General features: G+C 46.5%; 1 protein-coding gene across 1 annotated transcript in view; it reads right to left on the bottom strand.

The window, feature by feature from the left end:
• Window positions 1-2,235: 2,235 nt before the first annotated feature.
• Window positions 2,236-18,211, bottom strand: part of CDYL2 (chromodomain Y like 2) — a 50,289-nt gene continuing 34,313 nt past the window's right edge. The window contains exons 4-7 of the mRNA XM_025045248.1: window positions 17,910-18,082; window positions 11,561-11,771; window positions 8,908-9,051; window positions 2,236-4,232 (exon numbers count right to left, since the gene is read on the bottom strand). Of these exons, the coding sequence (XP_024901016.1) occupies window positions 4,074-4,232; window positions 8,908-9,051; window positions 11,561-11,771; window positions 17,910-18,082 (687 nt within the window). The 3' untranslated portion in view covers window positions 2,236-4,073. The remainder of the gene's footprint in view (window positions 4,233-8,907; window positions 9,052-11,560; window positions 11,772-17,909; window positions 18,083-18,211) is intronic.

Genomic DNA, 18,211 nt, shown 5'->3' with positions numbered 1-18,211 from the left:
TTAAAAAAATTTCCACAGAAACTAGATTGTAAAATTGCATGAATATGACAATTTCAAATTAAAAAAAGTTTACAAAATTTTTTAAACCAACAATTAATAATGGGAAATACAATTCAGCATTCAGTCAAGGCTATTTTAAAATGTGGATATTCAGAAATACAGTTGCATTGATCAAAGTCTATTGTGATTATTATTTTTCCATCCTCATACTAAACTTCATATGGATAAAACATTTTCATGCTTCAGAGAGAACATTTCCTAGTTTAACCTATCAAACAAAAATAACATTTTAAATCAATTCTCTACTACCTTCTCATAGTTATCCAATTTCACTAGGGTAATTTGTGATGGTTTTCACCCACAGACATTATTCCAGAGCCAGAAAGAACATGTGGGCACACCAGCATCAGTCTGCAGCTTCTGAATGGTAAGAAGCTCTGATCATCACCTTAGCCAAGTTTTACAAAATGTCCTCTTGGAATGAGGCTGTTAACTCAAATGCAAGTGTGACCAGCTGAATGGAATCACAATTTTTTAAAAAATTTAAGTCCGAAATCGAGTTGGTTCTGTCATATCCCAAACAGTGGGATGCAAATGCTGCACTACACAACACTGGATGCTAGTCACCAGCGGCTGGAGCAGAGAGGGAAGGAGAGTTCTGATGCATGGCTAATAGGATGGCAAGGTGTGGAATGCCTAGAAGGTTCCCTGATGAAAGAGGTACCTTGAACTTCCCACCCAGAGCTGTTTTTCCAACCCTACAGGTAATCCTGGGATAGAGCTGCCAAAATCAGGCATGATTCCTCAAAGACCTGCCCAGGCTTTGGGAAGTGACAGACACAGAGTGGGGTGGGTGAGACAGAGGTAGGGTGGGGTAGGAGCAAAGCAGGGCAGAGAATGAAGGAAGGATCCTATGGGGTCCTGAGAGGGTGCTGGGATAGAAGATAACAAGTGAAAGCCTGAGCCCTAAGAAAGCTATCAGGACAAACCCAGACACACGCCCAGGTCTGGCATTTTCCATTCCCGGTCCATGTGTGCTAAGTTCTGTGGATAAGGATCCTATGGGTAGAGAGAGGGTGCTGGGATAGAAGATAACAAGTGAAAGCCTGAGCCCTAAGAAAGCTATCAGGACAAACCCAGACACACGCCCAGGTCTGGCATTTTCCATTCCCGGTCCATGTGTGCTAAGTTCTGTGGATTTCCCGGTCCATGTGTGCTAAGTTCTGTGGATTTCGTCTGCACGTTATCAAAACAACTATCCAGAAAGTGAAAATTCAGAGATTCAGTCTACCCTGTAGTAAACGAATTTAATAACCAACTTTCGCCTGATTTGTGGAACATCCGTCCTAAACTGACTATATGGAAACAACCAAAAATCAGACCATACTTTAAAACCCCTCCTGTCATAACTAGAACCTACAAATGAACAACAGGAATTCCACCTTAGTGATGGTTTCACATTCCTACCTTAGCATCAGAGATCCTTGAAATGCTTAGAAGTCTGGATTTGTGATCTGCCCAAAGCTAAAATATTTCTGGTGCTTTCAGCAGAGAACAAAGATGGACATGATCGAAAAGACTTTCCAAACATTCTCCTCTATCTCCAACAAGAATCCTGACACTGCCTCCATGGTAAATGTATCTCCAGCAGGTAAACAGAAAGCAAGGGTCTCTTTCTCTAGAGCTCTTAGCAATGCTGAAGAGATTATCTATCACAACACGCAAGAACGAGGCTTGTCGAGGGGCTTGAAGAAGGCATACATTTGCTTTCTCAAAGGAAGAGACGAAACTCAAGTGGAAATGTGACAAACAGGCATTTGGGAGAAAGCAGGTGCTTCCCTAGAGTCATTCCCTATAGTCTAGGCCTGCAGTTCCTACAGGATCCCACACAGACAAAGTGGAGGGTACCTAGGACTTCAATTCCATCTTCCTCTGGCTGAATTCAGCCAAGGTGGTTGTCCCCTGCTGGCTCCGCATGGCCAAGATGGCACAGATGAAAAAAGGGAGGAGACAAGAAGCTTTTCTGTCCCTGACCCTCATGAAGTCATGGGGAAACTCAAAAGCAGAAAGATTTTGACAGATGGAACCAAGGTTGTCTTAAGAATCAAGAGTCCAGAGAAACTTCAGATTCACTGTCTAAAGGACCATGTCTCTAGTCATAGTGCAGACACTCCACGTGTTCTCTGAAAGACAAAGCTCAGAGCCACGAATCCTCTCTGTCTGGCCCACTTCTCTGAAATACAAAGCTCAGAGCCACGAATCCTCAGGTGCCTCTGGTCACCTGTAAGAGAGAAAAAGGGAGCAGAGAGAGATAGATAACGGTAACAATGACTTTCTTTTTCTCAGCCCTCCTCCCTTCCCCTGGCTGTGCCCAACTCTCACTGTTCTACTCAACTCTCTCCAAGCGAGGGACAAGAGAGGCTGGCGACTAACACAGGGAAGGAGAAGACGGGTGAGCAAAGGGCCTCTGAGGACATTCAGGGGCTGTGACGGGACAGGGAAAACCCTGCCCCTCTGAGAATCTAACTTCCTCTGAGTGCTTGACCCATAACAGGCTTAAGCCTCACACAGAACATGCCGCTGCCATTCCTCTGCTCTAACCTCAATGTTTACCTTCCTCCTCACCCACCAAAACCCAAGCCCCTCCTTCCCCACACTCACCCACAGACTTTGGGCTGACGGTCTAAATACAAATCCTGAGGTCCCCATGCATCCCAGAGGCTCTGGGGGCAGGAGACCTCATCCCTGGCTATTGCTCACTGATGAGAGCAAACAACAAGAAAAAAGATGGGTCGTCTGAGCTTCTGGACGCAAGAAGATTCAGTCCTTCTACTGACAGTTCGGCAGAGTGGGGGTGCGTCCCACCTTCCTGGAAAGCCAAACCAGACATCGCTGCCCACACCGAAGGGATGAACTCTGAAATCCAAGTTCAGTCATTCGCCCCCCAGAAAAAAGACTTACTCTAGGCAACATGCATTCCCCAAGTGGGGCCTATTCCTCACCCTTTCCTGATGTCACACAATTAGGGACTGGGTACACGTCTCAGTACCATTCAGGTCGGAGGCCCCTTTATATCCTTAAAGGCAGCAGAGTGAAGGGGAAGCTCCTCCACGATTTCTCTTAAGAACAAGTATTCAATTATTATAACTGAGAACTGTTTTATACACAGAGGATTTGGTACAGAGCTATTCCTTTTATCCATAGAAATCCTTACATTTTAACTCTCTGAATTTTTTTCTACATGGTTCATTGCTAGAATGCACCAAACAGCATGAACCTTGTATGGAATTTGGTCCAGGGCAATATGAAAATAATATCTGTATGAATGACAGATATCATAATATATAAACAAAAATAAATAAATTAAATAAGTCTGATTAAAGAAAAACATTTTCCTAGGAGTTCGTGTTTTTGTAAAACTAGCTTTACATATAATACACATAAATTATCAGAATTTCCACTTACATTGTTTTAAAAATATATATTTAACAAAACATTCCTAAATGTACAATATCTGGGTTTGCAAATCACTCAATTGGGTTTTAAGACCAAGCCCTAAAAGTCACACAGATATGCATCAGAGAGGAGACTGAGGCTAGCTCTGCACAATTGTTTTGCTCATTGGTCTGGAAATTCCCTTTGATGAACTGTCCCCCATCCCCAGATCTGCACTTAACCAATAGCTAAGTCTCCAAATCAGAGGCACTGTGTAGACACAGTCTGAGTCAGGAAAACGGGGGAAACTGGGTCTTCCCCTTCCGGGAGTGGGATGGTGCATTTCAGAAGGTGACAGTGGCTGACAGAGGCCTGGGAAGATACAGCCCTCAATAGCTCTCTAGTCAGTTGGGGTCGGGGCATGGCGGAGGCCAAGTAGGCTGCGTTTCCCATCTGTTACACAAAATCAAACCAATGAGGAGCAACCAAAGGACACGAGGACATGGACACAACCCTAGGTACAGAAACACCTTGACAAACTCCTTGGCAGGGCATACACTGGGCTCCGATTTCTGAAACACAGGGCAAAGCTGGAAGTCAAGTGCCCTGGATTACCAGGGCGAGTGGGCCGGGGCCCTTCAGACTTCATAAATTTTGTCCTGCAGGTAGCTGAACAGGGAATCCAGGCCTTTGGAGGAACTCCAGAGTTGCTTGAGCATGAGGCATTCTTTTTCATTCACATCTTCAAGCACCGATTTCAGGAAGCTCCGAACGAGGCATTTCGACTCCTCCAGCACCTGAAGGGAAACGTACAAGCCTCGTTAGCGGGCACCAGGGACTCCGCCAGAAGCCCGTACCTGGCCTCAGATGCACCCGTTAAGCTTCCGATATCCGAAGCCAGAGGAGGCTGCCGTCTGCAGTCCGGGGCTTCCCAGGCGCATGACCCACGCATGCCATGACGTCGGGCCCACAGTCCCTGTGATGGCTGAGTGGAGCCCATGTCACCCCCGACCGCAAGACCTTTCTTTTTTACCCGAGGGTGACATAAACCCAGTGTGACTTTCTATGGGTGTCATGAAAGAGTTTGGAAAACACTACTTTCACCTCCCTGTGCTTCGTTTTTGTGATCTGTGAAACGGGAATAGTGATGCCTAACTCATGGACGGCTAAGATCACCGAGTAAGATAATGAAATGAACTAATAGTTGTCAAAGTATCCATGTGACCCACCCCAACGGCAATGCCCCTCTTCAGGCTTAGTAGCAAGAGAAATAGTAATATTAGCAGTAATCATTATAATAATGAGTAATAACAATCGCAATAATTGTAGTAATGAGTTAGTAATATTGAGAATAACAATAGTAATGATACCATAATATAGTAGTAACAACGGTAGTAATGTTAGTAATATAGTAGTAATAATAGTAACACTATAGTATTAGAGCAGTAATATTAGTAATATTAGCAGTGGTAATAATAGTAATAATACTAATGAATAATAACAATAATAGTGATGATCATAGTGATATAACAATGCCACTACAATCACCATTAACCAATAGGGTCTATGAGAAGTACTCTTCCTGCATTCTTTCATTTCTTGCTCATGACGGTTCCACAAACAGGTATCTCCACATTACAGGTGAAGGGCCTATGCTCGATAAAGCACAGCCGCCCAGAGCTGCCTGATGGACGAGGCCTGCAAACATCTGGCTGATTCCGACAGGCCACGCCGTGCGTCACTCTGGCGGAGGCTCTGCCAGGAAGTGTGGCATCCAAGCATCCGCCCACTGTCTCCGTCATCCTCTGCTGACGTCGAGACTTCAGTTCACACTCTCCTAAAGAGCTTTCGAATAGAAAAAAAAGACGAGAGCTCCCTTGCTTGAGTGGGCTGGAAGGGGGCTATGATCTTATTCTTCGGCTTGGGCTGGCAGACCAGGACTGCCTCCATCCTCCCAAGGACTCCTCTGAAGAACACCATCTCCCAAGGGTCATTGGGTAGATTCCTTTCTTGGGCAAGTCGACCCAGAGCTCTTGAATTCATAACTGCTGATAGGAGAGATTTCCTTGCAGCATTTCTTCAACAGCTGGCTTCACCTGAGTATCTCTGTTGGCCAAGGACCAAACTCCTCAATGCAGCTTTGAGAACTTTCTCCTACCCTCCTTTTCAGTCTGTTGTCCCCATACATCCCCTGCTCACACCACCGTAAGTCGCTGCCTAAACTCCATGTGGGTTTTCAGACTCACATGCCCTCACTCATGATGTTTCCTCTTCTTAGAATTTCTACCTTCTTCTCCAAATTGGAACAGAAGTAAAACTGTCACTACTTGCAGATGACATGATACTATATATAGAAAACCCTAAAGACTCTACAAAAAAGCTATTAGAATTAATAAATTAATTCGCTAAAGTTGCAGGATATAAAATTAATATTCAGAAATCTGTTGCATTTCTATATATTAATAATGACCTATCAGAAGGAAAAATTGAGAAAACAACCTTATTTATAATTGTATCAAAAGAATAAAATACTTAAGAATAAAATTAACCAAAGAGGTGAAAGACTTATACTCTGAAAACTATAAGACATTGATGAAATAAATACAAGATGACTCAAATAAATGGAAGAATATTCCATGCTCATGGAATGGAAGGGTTAATGTTGTTAAAATGTCCATACTACCTAAAGTAATCTACAGATTTAATACATTTCCCATCAAAATACCAATGACATTTTTCACAGAACTATAACAAAAAAAATCCTATAATTTATATGGAACCACAAAAGACCCCAAGTAGCCACAGTAATCTTGAGAAAGAATACAGTTAGAAGTATCACAACACCTGGTTTCAAATTATATTACAAAGCAATATCATCAAAACAGTATGGTATTGGCACAAAACCAGACAAATAGATCAATGAAACAGAACAGAGAGCCCAGAAATAAACCCATGCTTATATGGTCGATCCATGACAAGGGAAGCAAGAATATACAATGGGAAAATGACAGCATCTTCAATAAATGGTGTTGGGAAAACTGGATAGATACATGCAAAAAAAAAAAAAGAATCTGGACCACTTTCTTATACCATATAAAAAAACAAACTCAAAGTGAATTAAAGACTCAAATGTAAGATCTGAAACCATAAAACTCCTAAAAGAAAATATAGACAGGAAACTCTGACATCAGTCTTAAAGATTTTTTTTTCGGCTATGTCTTCCCAGGCCAGGGCAACAATAGCAAAAATAAACAAATGGGACTACATCAAACTAAAAAAGTTTTGCACAGCAAAGGAAACCATCAACAAAATGAGAATATGACCTCCTGAATAGGAAAATGTATTTGTCAATGATACATCCGATAAGAGGTTAATATCCAAAATATATAAGGAACTCCCACAGCTTAACATTAAAAGTAAATAAATAAACAATTAAAAAAATGGGCGGAGGACCTGAATAGACATTTCTCCAAGAAGGACACAGATGGCCAACAGACATATGAAATATCAAATATCAATAATCATCAGGGAAATATAAATCAAAACTACAATGAGATATCACTTCACACCTGTCAAAATGGCATTATCAAAAAGTCTGCAAATAACAAGCAGCGGTGAGGATGTGTAGAAGAGCAAACCCTCGTGCATTGCTGGTGGGAGTATGAAATGGTGTGGCCGCTGTGGAAAGCGGTATGGAGGTTCTTCAGAAAATTAAATACAGAACTACCATATGACCCAGCAATTCCACTTCTGGGCATTTATCTAAAGAAAAAGAAAACTCTAATTAAAAAATATATGTGCACCCCTATGTTCACTGTAGCATTATTTACAATAACCAAGAAAGCAACTTAGGTGTCCACTGATAAATGGATAAAGTAGATGTGGTTATATATGTACACACACACACACACACACACACACACACACACACAATGGAATATTACTCAGCAATAAAACAAATAATGAAATCTTGCCATTTGTGACAATGTGAATGGACCTAGAGGGCATTATGCTAAGTGCCTTAGTCAGACAAAGACAAATACTGTATGATTTCACTTATATGTGGAATCTTAAAAAAAAAAAACAAAAACTAACAAAATGAAACAGAAACAGACTTGGATACAGATAAAAAACTGATGGGTGCCAGAGGGGAAGGGGTTAGGGGGACAGGGGAAAAAGGCAAAGGGGAATAAGAGGTACAAACTTCCAGTTATAAAATAAGTCATGTGGATGTCATGTACAGCACAGGGAATACAGTCAATAATATCGTGATAACTGCATGGTGACAGATGGTTCCTGGACATATCCTGGTGACCACATCATAAGGTATATAATTGTAGACTATGATGTATACCTGAAGCTATTATAATATCGTATGCCAATCATACATTAATAAAAAAATACTTTAAAAAATTTCTACCCACCTCTCTGTGCAGCTGACTCTAGGGTCATCAGCCATCCCTGTTTGCCTAGGACCATGGGGTTTCCTGCTAAAACCAGGAAAGTTCCAGGCAAAGTGGGATGAGTAAGTCACCACAGTCATCAGGAAGATTAAAACAGACTTCAAATCAAGAGACTTGCAAAGTGCCTGGCCCATAATAAGTTCGTCAGTGATGTTGGACCACCAGCACCCCGCCATCATCACTGGCACTGCAGGCTTCCAGGGAGCAGAGCTCACATACAGGAGGTGCCCAATAAAGGCTAACGAGGCAAATCAAGAGAGGCATGACAGCTGGGTGGGGGTTCAGGGTAGACGGGGAGAAGGAAGGGAGGGCCGTGAGTCTGGCCCCATAAATCCACAACAGACAGAGCCCGTCAGCTCTATTCTCCCGAAGCACCTTCCTCATTTCCTGAGCAGGCCCTGGGGTTCCAGGAGGGGCCTTCTCTCCACCTTTCAACAGGATATTTCCATACTCTGCTCAGAGTGACTTAAGAGATAAAATCGACACTTAATTAAAAATGGGCACCTCTGTGGAGGTGTTATTTATTTATCTATTTTTCAATGTGTCCTCAGAGTCAAACGGTGATGTTTAAGAGTGCCAAGAGCTCGGTGGGCAGGAGAACTGAAATACAAGGACAGTGTGGACTGTTTCCTCTTATCTCTTGGCTGGTTGAATACGCTTTGTCCTATTTGCCTTTGCTTCTTGTTTCTTCGAAAATTACAGATGTTTTGTGTGTTTGGGGTGTTTAAGACTTTCTCTTAGAGCAATGCACTCCATCCCAGAGTTTAAATCTCTTCTGGGAAGCTTTTCAAACTGGAAATGATGGGGAATGTCTAATAATGCTGACCATCTCCCTTAGATTTAAGTTCTCAACACACAGATGAGGCATCTGTTAAATTACACAGGGCCTTTCATGTACTTCCTGCACGACCTTTGGCAACTTAACTAGTCCCTTTCAGCCTCATTGAGGATGAGGATCTTTAAAGTGGGTCTATTGCAATGACAAGCACACAAAGACAGAGGAACTCACCACCGCACTGCAGGACGCCATCTCCTTGACCCGCAACATGACTTCCTGGCTGAACGTGGTTGGCCAGAAAACCTGGGACACGAGTCCTCTGCTGCATGCTTCCTGGGCGGTGAGCTTCCGCCCACAGAAGAGCATCTCGTTGGCCTGAAAAAGCAAAGGCAGGGGTAGGCTGAGAGCCCAGAGCACCTCCCACATCTGTTAGTGAGGCCTGGGCTTGCCACGTGCAAGCCCAGCACATGGCAAGCCCAGGCCTCACTAACAGCTCTCGAAGGCAGGATGCTTAACCAGGGTCCGATAAACTTTGGGAACTACAAGTAAACGTTTGTGTCTATGTGCCTCTCTCTGAGCAGAGGGTCTCCAGCTTTCATTAAGTTCTCAAAAGCAACCATGTACCTACAGTGGCTTCGTCTGCCAACACCTCTCCCCACGTCTGGCGACAGACCCACGGGAGTGTGCGCACGCCTCGGGCTGGGTACACTTCCGTGCTGATCCCCTGGCCCTGACAACTGGCCTGGGGATAAGAGATGATCTACCCTAGATCATTCCGAGCTGGAGATGTGGGGAAGACTCTTTCTCCCTCTCGAGTTGGAGGCTAAAGTCGATGAGTCCAGGGCCACTCACTGCTGTGTCCCTGCTCTGTGCAGGGTCAGGTCCACAGAGAAAGGAGGAGTGGAAAATGAAAGTACTGATGGTACTTGAATTCCTGGACCTGTCGCCCCCAAGTGATAGTCTACTTCCGAGCTTGCCAGCTATGGAAATCAGTCTTGAATTTTCCCCCTCCTTAAGCCAGTTAAAGTGTTTCCATCACTGGTAGCCAGAAAGACCTTGAGTAATACCATAATGCCAAACCAGGGGAACGTCTCTCATGGTGGCCCAGGGCTGGGCACAGGGACTGCCCAGTCTTGAAGGGTGGAAAGCCACCCCCGCTTCCAAGGGCTACTCTGTACCGCACTCCGCAAAGAGCTTCCTTTTGCTTTGAAGCTCACAGCTGCCTTACATGGTTGGGAGGAGCTGCATGGAAAAGGTCCTGGGCAAAGACAGAGCACAGTGCAGTCACTGCTGAAACTTAGCAACAGGTGACTCTCGCACTGGTAATTAGGCGTAATGGTCACAGCCATGTGACAGGATCCTTACCTCCTTCCTTCAGGATGAATCCCTACCTCCTTCAGGATGAATCGCTACCTTCCTTCACAGGGCAGAGAGCCCCTTCCCTAACCTGCCATCCACCTGCCTCCCCGACTCTTCCTTCCCGCCCCATCTGCTCAGCCGCTCTTGGATCGATGTTGAAATGCCAGGCTCTCTTAGCCTCTGCATTCACGCAGCGCTTCCCACTTAGTTCTGGTTGTCACTGATGGGTCATGATGACCCAAAGGACAACTTCTCAGGCCATAGTGGAAGCATTTATCAGGTTGGTAATAAGCTCATGACATGCATTGGTTAGAGGATGGAAGACAAATATATGACATTGTACTTATTTAGAAACATCTCTGTCTCAGGAAGGAGAAATGAAAGGGAGGAACTCAGTAGAAGGAGCCAAACAGGATGCAATCAGCAAGAAGAACATGTCTCAATCAGCAACATTCTTGGAGTTTCAGAAATGATTGAAATTAAAGGAAGAAAGAGATAAGACTGTATGTACAATGTTAACATTTTTGTGAACACACAGGATGGGGAGGAACTGGAGTGGCACTGATTTGGGGCGGAACGCAGCGGCTGAGATCAAACGGCAGTGTTTGCTTCCCGGGTTCCCTGCCTGCCTCATTTTTCTGCTACTGGTGAGCAGCCTAAAGGAGCTCCGAGTAAGATGATGAATCCGAATGGTCTTTCCCACCTGTAGGCCCTGCTGCATAGACCACGTGCTGCCAGGGGGGTTGGGGGCTGAGGAAATGATCTGTGTTGGTCTCTTAGTTACTATTCCTGTTTCGTGCTATCACCAGAGAGAGAGGCAGCCCACACAGAAAGGATGGGATGGGGGCTCCCGTCCTTCCAGACTCATCTGGGCAGTGCCGCTGGTGGGAGCCTCTTCTAACCGCCCCACTGTGGGGTTTGGCCCTGTTGTCTGGAGTCATGATTCTTTGGCAGTTTTCTTGGGACTCCCAGGACCCCTAGTGTCTGCAGGCTGAATGCTCCCAGCAATCCAAGGGAGCTGCTAACCAACAATCCTGAGGAGACCTTGGTGAAGACGGCACCACATCAAAGCGACATCAAAATGCCACCTCGCAGACCTACTAGACCAACCGCACTTGCTGAACCCCTCTCGCATCCTGGGGGTTTTCATCTCAGTCTCACTCCTCAGGGGCAGGGTCTGCTTTGTAGTATTCTAGTTAAGAGCGCAGACTCTGTGTTCCTAAGCCACAACTGTCATTACCACTGTGTGACCCTGGACAATTCACTCAACCTCTCTGATTCTCAATATTCCTATCTGTCTAGTGGGGATAACAACTATTCTACCTTACAGGGTCGTGTGAGGACAGACTGAGTTAACGGCTGTCAAGCACTGGCCCTACTGAGTGTTCTCTAAGCGTCAGCTGTTAGTATGACTCACTCCTGCACAGACTTGCTTCTGGCTGCTGGTGCAGAACGTGACTACAGCCTACAGGGGACTCCATGGCCTTGCCTGAACACTGCTCTGCCTGCTTACGGGGAGGCTTACCAGCGCGACGCCCAGGATCTGGGGGAAGGTGTAGGAGGAGCAGCCGGCGGGTGTGAGGCGGATGGTGGCATAAGGGGTCTGAAACCAGGCCTTCTCGCTGGCCCACACGATGTCGCAGAGGGGCAGGATCGAGGCGCCCAGGCCCAGGGCAGGGCCGTTGATCGCCACCACGATGGGCTTCTTAAACTGGATAAAGGCCTTCACAAAGTCCCTGGGTGGAAAGAGAAGACCCTCTTTAACAGGTGACCAGGCTTGCCGAGACCACTGGACACCCTTGATTCTCCCCAGGCTGAATAAGCTTCCCCAGGTACTGTGAAGCAGGCTGTCAGATGGGGTGGGTGCCAGGCAAGGGTCCCATTCTCCCAGATGCTGAGCCACTGAGCTGCAGTCACAGGCCTGGGACACTCAGGGGTTGGTGCCAGATTTTCAGAGAGGACTTGATGGGGTGACATGTTGGAGTCTGCCCAGATGGCCTCAGGTCATGCCCACTGAGCCAGCCCTGCAAGGGTTACCCTGTCTGTCCTTCCATACCTTAGATATTGACAAACTGTAAATATCCTAATGAAGACAACCTGAATGTTAAGGTTCAGAACCAAAACCAGAACTAGAACCAAAAAGAGGTGTTACAAAGAGGTATAACTAAACTAAAGGAAAGAAGGAATGTTCCAACGGCACTGGCTGAGGGTGGAGTGGTGAATTCATCATTGTTGGAGGCATTCCAATTTTGGCTGGATGATCACTTTGCGTGATGTTGTAGAGGGAATTGAAGCTACAGATGGTGGATATGAATGAAGATTGATGACATTTAAGATTTCTTTCAATAGCAGGAACGGATGATTCTGAATTACGTAAAGAATGCCAGATTCTTTCAGGCTGGCTTTGACCAAAATTGAGGAAAGATGCTGTGTTGCCCTGGAGGCATCTGAAATCATGGCTACAGGATTAGGCAATATTTTACCTCCCTGACCTGCTGTACTGAGCAAGGTTATAGCCTGTATCTTTATCTATTAAGCGGACCCTCCTACAAGAACCTCTACTTCCTGTGCCTTAGAATTCTTTTTGCCTTCTACCCCTAGTTGCTATGTCAGAGCTATAAAATTTTAATATTCATCTGGACATGGAGGAAAGATCTAAGATGTCCAGTGAAGCCTGCATCCTTCCTTATTCTCAGGTGGCAGATTGGAAACTACCAAGAACTCACAAGCATAAAATCCAGACTCCCAAACATGACCTTGGGCTGCCTCTGCTTACGTCTCCAGGCTTATCTCGTGTCTCTTACACTCCTGCTCACTGTGCATGAGCTGCACGGGCCTTCTGAGAGTTCTTGGAAAACACCATTATCACAATTTGCAATTATCCTAATTATCTGCTTACTTACTTGTTTTTGAGTTCTCCTCCCCTTCAGCTTCTTAAGAAAACCCACAGGTCTGCCTTGTGCACTGCAGAATGAGACCTTTGCATACATGTTGTCTCCATACACGCTGGAATTAACACTCAGTAAATAGCTATTGAATAGTAAAGGATTCCCCCAAGACAAGAGCAAAGACTGCAGATGTGTAGCAGTGACGCACGAGCTCTTCACCAGACCTGATGTCCTTCCCTCTTCTACCCGAGTCCACTGATATCTTTCCCTCTTCTACCTGCGTCCACTGCTAGAACGCATTTCCCAGCTTCCCCTGAAGTTGGCCGTGGCCTAGTAACCAAGAGCCGGCCAATGGAATGTGAGTGGAAACCACACATACACTTTCACGCCCCGTGCATGGAAACCTCCCGCCATGCAGTACACTGAGTGCTTTCATCCTGAAAGTGTGGCAGTCTCGGAAAACGTTTGTTGAGCCACAAGATGGACAGAATCCGGCTCCTGGGTTGCCACTTGTAGGACTGCCACAGGCTAATCTGTAGCATCTGTTTTAGGTTCACAAATTCGAGAAGTAAATTTCTATCACAATTGAACCATTAGGTATATATATATTTGGGGTTTATTTGTTACAGCAGCTTGAGGCGGCACATTTCCTGACTCCCATGTGAGTAGATGACAGTTATCCCAGCCACTGCTGGCCCCCATTGAAGCTGACCCAAAAAAGGACAATGCTACAGCGAGCGAGTGCTGGCTCCATGGCTCTCTGATTCTTGGTTTTCCAGCGGCCCATTTCCTGGCTTAACTTCTTAACCTCGTGGCTTCAGTCATTGGTTATAATGAGTGCGTTTTACCAAATGCATTTGGAGTCTGCAGAAAATATGGGGCTTCTTTGCAGGGTCTTTGGAACCACAGGCTTTGGGTGACTTTTGACAGACATTCCATCCCTAAAGACCCTCATACAATTCTAGGATTTTGGATCTCAGCTTGAGAAGGACTTCAAGAGTCATCAAACCAAATCTTCCACTTGGTGCAGCATCCTGTGGATGCACCATCTGGCCTCTGTTGAACATTTTCAAAAAAGAGGGTCTGTCCCCATCAAGATGCCTTCCTGCTGTGACCTCGTGTGGGCCTCTCTGAGACTCCCATTCTCTCTGCTCCATCATCCACACGACACTCCTTCAGGAATTCACTTCAGCCCTCACGACCTTCCAGAAGCTTCCCCTTCCATTCCCCCAGAAACTTTCACTCTGTGGTTTCCAACCTGAGCTCTGTGCAGTGGCAACAAGGACCCCCAAGGAGGACTAAGGAGACCAGGTGTACACAGCCCAGACCCTCCATCCACACTACCCCCTCCTGTCAGTCCAAGCATTTCATTTCCTTGATATAAAAATGTAACGTGCAAACCATCTCCCCATCCTTTTTCTCTCACCTCAAGCAGAAGATTTGTATCGCAAGGGCCCAGTGGATGGAGAAGGCAGATAGCAAACAGGATATTGCATTACAAATGCTGCTGCTCAGATATCTGATCCTAACTCAACAGCAGGGCTGTGCTGGGGAAATGGCTTGCCGTCTTCCCCAGCAGCCAAGTCCATCTCACTCACCCTGGACCTTGCAGCTTCCTCTGCTCAACCTGAGCTCTATGGCTTCTACCTGCCCGAGCTGCTAAGCTGTTCTAATGTGGCAGAAGGAGCAGGAACTTTGGGGTTTGAAAGACGGAGTCATCTCAACTCTGCCCCTAACTAGGGGTGAGATCTTAGACAAGTTATCCCACCCCTACAGCCTCATTTTCCTCCTTAGAAAATGGGAAAGCCAATGGTGGGTCCCCATAGGCCGTATGAGAATTACATAGGACCCCAGCACAGGGCCTGGCATGTGGGGAGCCCCAAATGGCTGCTGCTATTACAGGCGGCGCATCTGCTGGGGAGGGCAGACACAGCTTCCATTCCACTCTCAGTGGTCTGTGAGCCACTCTCCTGGCCTAAAGGAGACTCAGGAGCAAAATTCTGCAAACAGGGATGTTTGGATTTCACCTGGAGCAACTGGTATCTCTTTTGTGACCCAGCTATTCATTCATTTTAATCAAAGCCACGGGGTACAGCCTCCCACTGCCAAAGTTCAGAGCCAAGTCAGCTGGAGTATGATGAGCACCAGATACACACAGTGATGGTGACAGTCATCCTAGAGCCCCCAGAGGGGTGCTCTACGAGCCCACCCCAGAGTCAGACCCAGGCCTAGCTAGAACTTCTGGCTGGGGGTAACAGTAGTAATATGAAAATAATTTTTTATACCTAGTCTACTTATTATGTGCAAAGAACAGGCTGAGTATTTCACGTGGATTATCTGATTACCCTTGGTCCTAGCAACCTGCCAGCAGGCCATCACATCACCTGAGAGGTCAGGTGAGGGCTGCCTCTCTTCCAGGATAGGGCAGACAGCTTTGTTTGAGCCCTGGAGAGAGGCTTCTGTTGAATGAATCATCCAAGCTCTTCCCACATCTGCTAGTTCATTCAATGAACATCTGCAGAGCGAACACGGCGTGCCAGGTCTTTTGTGCACATGTTTTCTTTAGGAACCGGGGAGAGTCGGGTGAGTGCACTGTTGTGGGTGCTGCGGATGTGTGGCATGCCCGGATCCTGGAGGTCAGCCCAGCCGAGAGCATGCGTATCCCAAAAGAACTGCAAGGGATATCAGTAGGTTATCAGGTTCTATGGCCAAAATATGTTTCAACCATGCTCGATTTTGAACAAAAGTCTGTCGCAGGAGACTCCTCAGACTGTAACTATGTCAACATGCCTGGAAAATCTGCACGAGCCAGGACAGAACTTGCAATGTGACCCAAATCCATTGATCGAAAGTGCCCTACTCACAGTGCTTCTCCGGAAATCTGCAGAACATTTTCTGGGAAATGCTTCTCTGCCACTTCGTGTCCCAAACTCTGGAGTGCAGCTGCAGACTCTGGAGGGTGCGCTCCACAGTTGGTGGAGCTGGGGCCTCCCTATAGGTGTCTGGTGGTGATGAGCAAGCCACGGTCATTTCAGAAAGTGCACCCATGGGTGCTCTTCTCTACAAGGCCATATTGTCTGCACCCTGTCCATCCTTTTTTGACGTTCCTCGCCCTCCGTCACTCCTTCTATCACCTTCTCTTTCACCCTCTTCGCTTATAACCATCTTTCTTCTCTTGCATAAAAAAGTGAGGCTCTTTTTATTTCTGTAACTTTTAGTGCTTTTGATGGTAGAGAAACCTCTTGGTTAGGATGGCGCAGGGCTTCTCAGTCCTGGCTGCACATTAGAACCACTGAGGAAACTTTAAAACCGAAGGTGTGCTGGCCGCACCCCACATTTATTAATCAGGATCTCCAGGGGGTGCTGCCAAGCTGCTGGGTTTTGAAAAGCTCACTGGGGAGTCTTTGTGCTGTCGGGGCTGAAAACCAGTGGTCTAGGGGACATCCCCGTTCCCTCTCCCCTTGTCCCGGCAGCTCATGCATTAGGAACTTCTGCTCCCTCTGAAGCATCAGGAAGAACTCCCTCGGCCATCTCTCCCTCCGCGTTGCCTAAAGAGAACTCGCCTTCCTGATGAGACGGCAAATGTCTGAATTCCAGTGACCGCTTTTCTCCCAAAGTGACCTAATACGTTCAGCATCCCCTCAAGTTTGGGATTTCTGGAAATCCAGCTAAAGCCTCCACAGAAATTTGTAAACCAGCGGCAGGTTACGGCCAAGGTATTCCTCAGGCTGCAGAGATGGGCGCCCCATCTCCGATGGTCCCATAAGTGAGGAGGAAAGCTTACTGGGGACTCCACGTGACAAAGCAGCTGCCAAAAGACACAGCTGAGTCTGCGCAGAGAGCAAACCACCATGCACGTGGCCAGAGCTGTCTGCACCCAGGGAGCCTGAGGGCAGCACGAAAGCATGTTGCCTTTTCTCACAGCAGTGCTGAGGCTTTTCACACCTCTTGTGCAAGAGTTCTGCCACAGGAAGCACACAAGTGTTTTGGAGCAGAGACTCCAATGGATGCTTCACCCTGAATTGAGACTCAACCCCACATGTGACGGCGTCGTTGTATCATCTCTGCACCCCCTGGAAGCTTCCCACAGCCACGTGGGAATGAGCCTCTGTGTGACGACGTCACAGCACAGTGAGACTGGAGGCTCCAGGAAAGCCCTGCCCTGTGGCCCTGGGCTCTGGGACAGCCCGTGAAATAAGTGTTTCTTCTCAAGAGACACTTGATCGGCAACACTCGGATTGGCATCACTGATCCGAGACTCTTGTCTGAGCACGGAGCAAGGTGCAGAAGCGAGTGCATATGCCCTTCCCAGGGGGGAGGACAAGGGACAGCCCTTGCTGGAAACCACACTCGCTTGCTTTTGATAAATCGATACGAATGGGGAAAAAACTACCCTTCAGTGTCTCCAAAGAGATACTGATTGTTGGGATCAAATGTCACACCCGGGATCCCAATTTTTGCCCCCAAAAAATGAGAAGGGAAAACACGTTCAAACCCTGTTGCGTCTGCAAATGCACAGCGGCCCAGGGGACCCCTCCATTCTCCTTCCTGATGATGAGTATGTCAGCTCCAAAATGCAGGGATGCTCAGAAAATCAAAGATTTCACCACAAGCCAGAGGCTGGGAGTAATGCAGCTAACACATGGGCATTACCGGACACTGGGCTTAATATAAGGAAATAAAATCTCTTTTTCATCAAAAGAACAAAGTGAGATCTAACCTAGAGAGCGAAGACATCCCTTATTGAGGCAGGAAAATACAGGACACTCAATTAAAATCCTAATTTTAGATAAACAACAAATCACTTTTCAGTGTAAGTATACCCCAAATATTACATGGAATATACTTCTGCTAAAAAACACAACAAACAAACAAACAAACAAAAACTTTGTTGTTTGAAGAACTTAACTGAGCTGCATGTATTTTTATGTGCTCAATTTGGCAAACGTAGGCAGGTCCCCAAGTCCAAACACAAGCCGAGCTCACCTGATGGCTTCTGCAATGCGGGTGCTCTCCTTTCGCCGGTCACTGGACAACCGGCCAATTAGGTAGGAGTAATCCAGGCCGCTGCAGAACACGCTGCCCACCGCACTGAGGAGCAGCAGTTTGCTGTCGTCTGTGGCCGCGTTGCACAGCGCTCTCCGGACCTCCTTCATGATCTGCAAGCGGAGCAGGATTTGCAGGGATGTTAAGTGTTTTCTGGAAGAAACACTTATTCCTGATTCAAGCCTGCCAAGGCCTCGCCCCTGAATGTCGACCATGAACGTAGAGGGAAGTATACCTGCTCT

Source organism: Pteropus alecto, unplaced genomic scaffold (genome assembly GCF_000325575.1).
Source record: "Pteropus alecto unplaced genomic scaffold, ASM32557v1 scaffold42, whole genome shotgun sequence".
In the NCBI taxonomy this organism is placed as follows: domain Eukaryota; kingdom Metazoa; phylum Chordata; class Mammalia; order Chiroptera; family Pteropodidae; genus Pteropus; species Pteropus alecto.
This window is presented reverse-complemented; position numbering and strand designations above follow the sequence as displayed.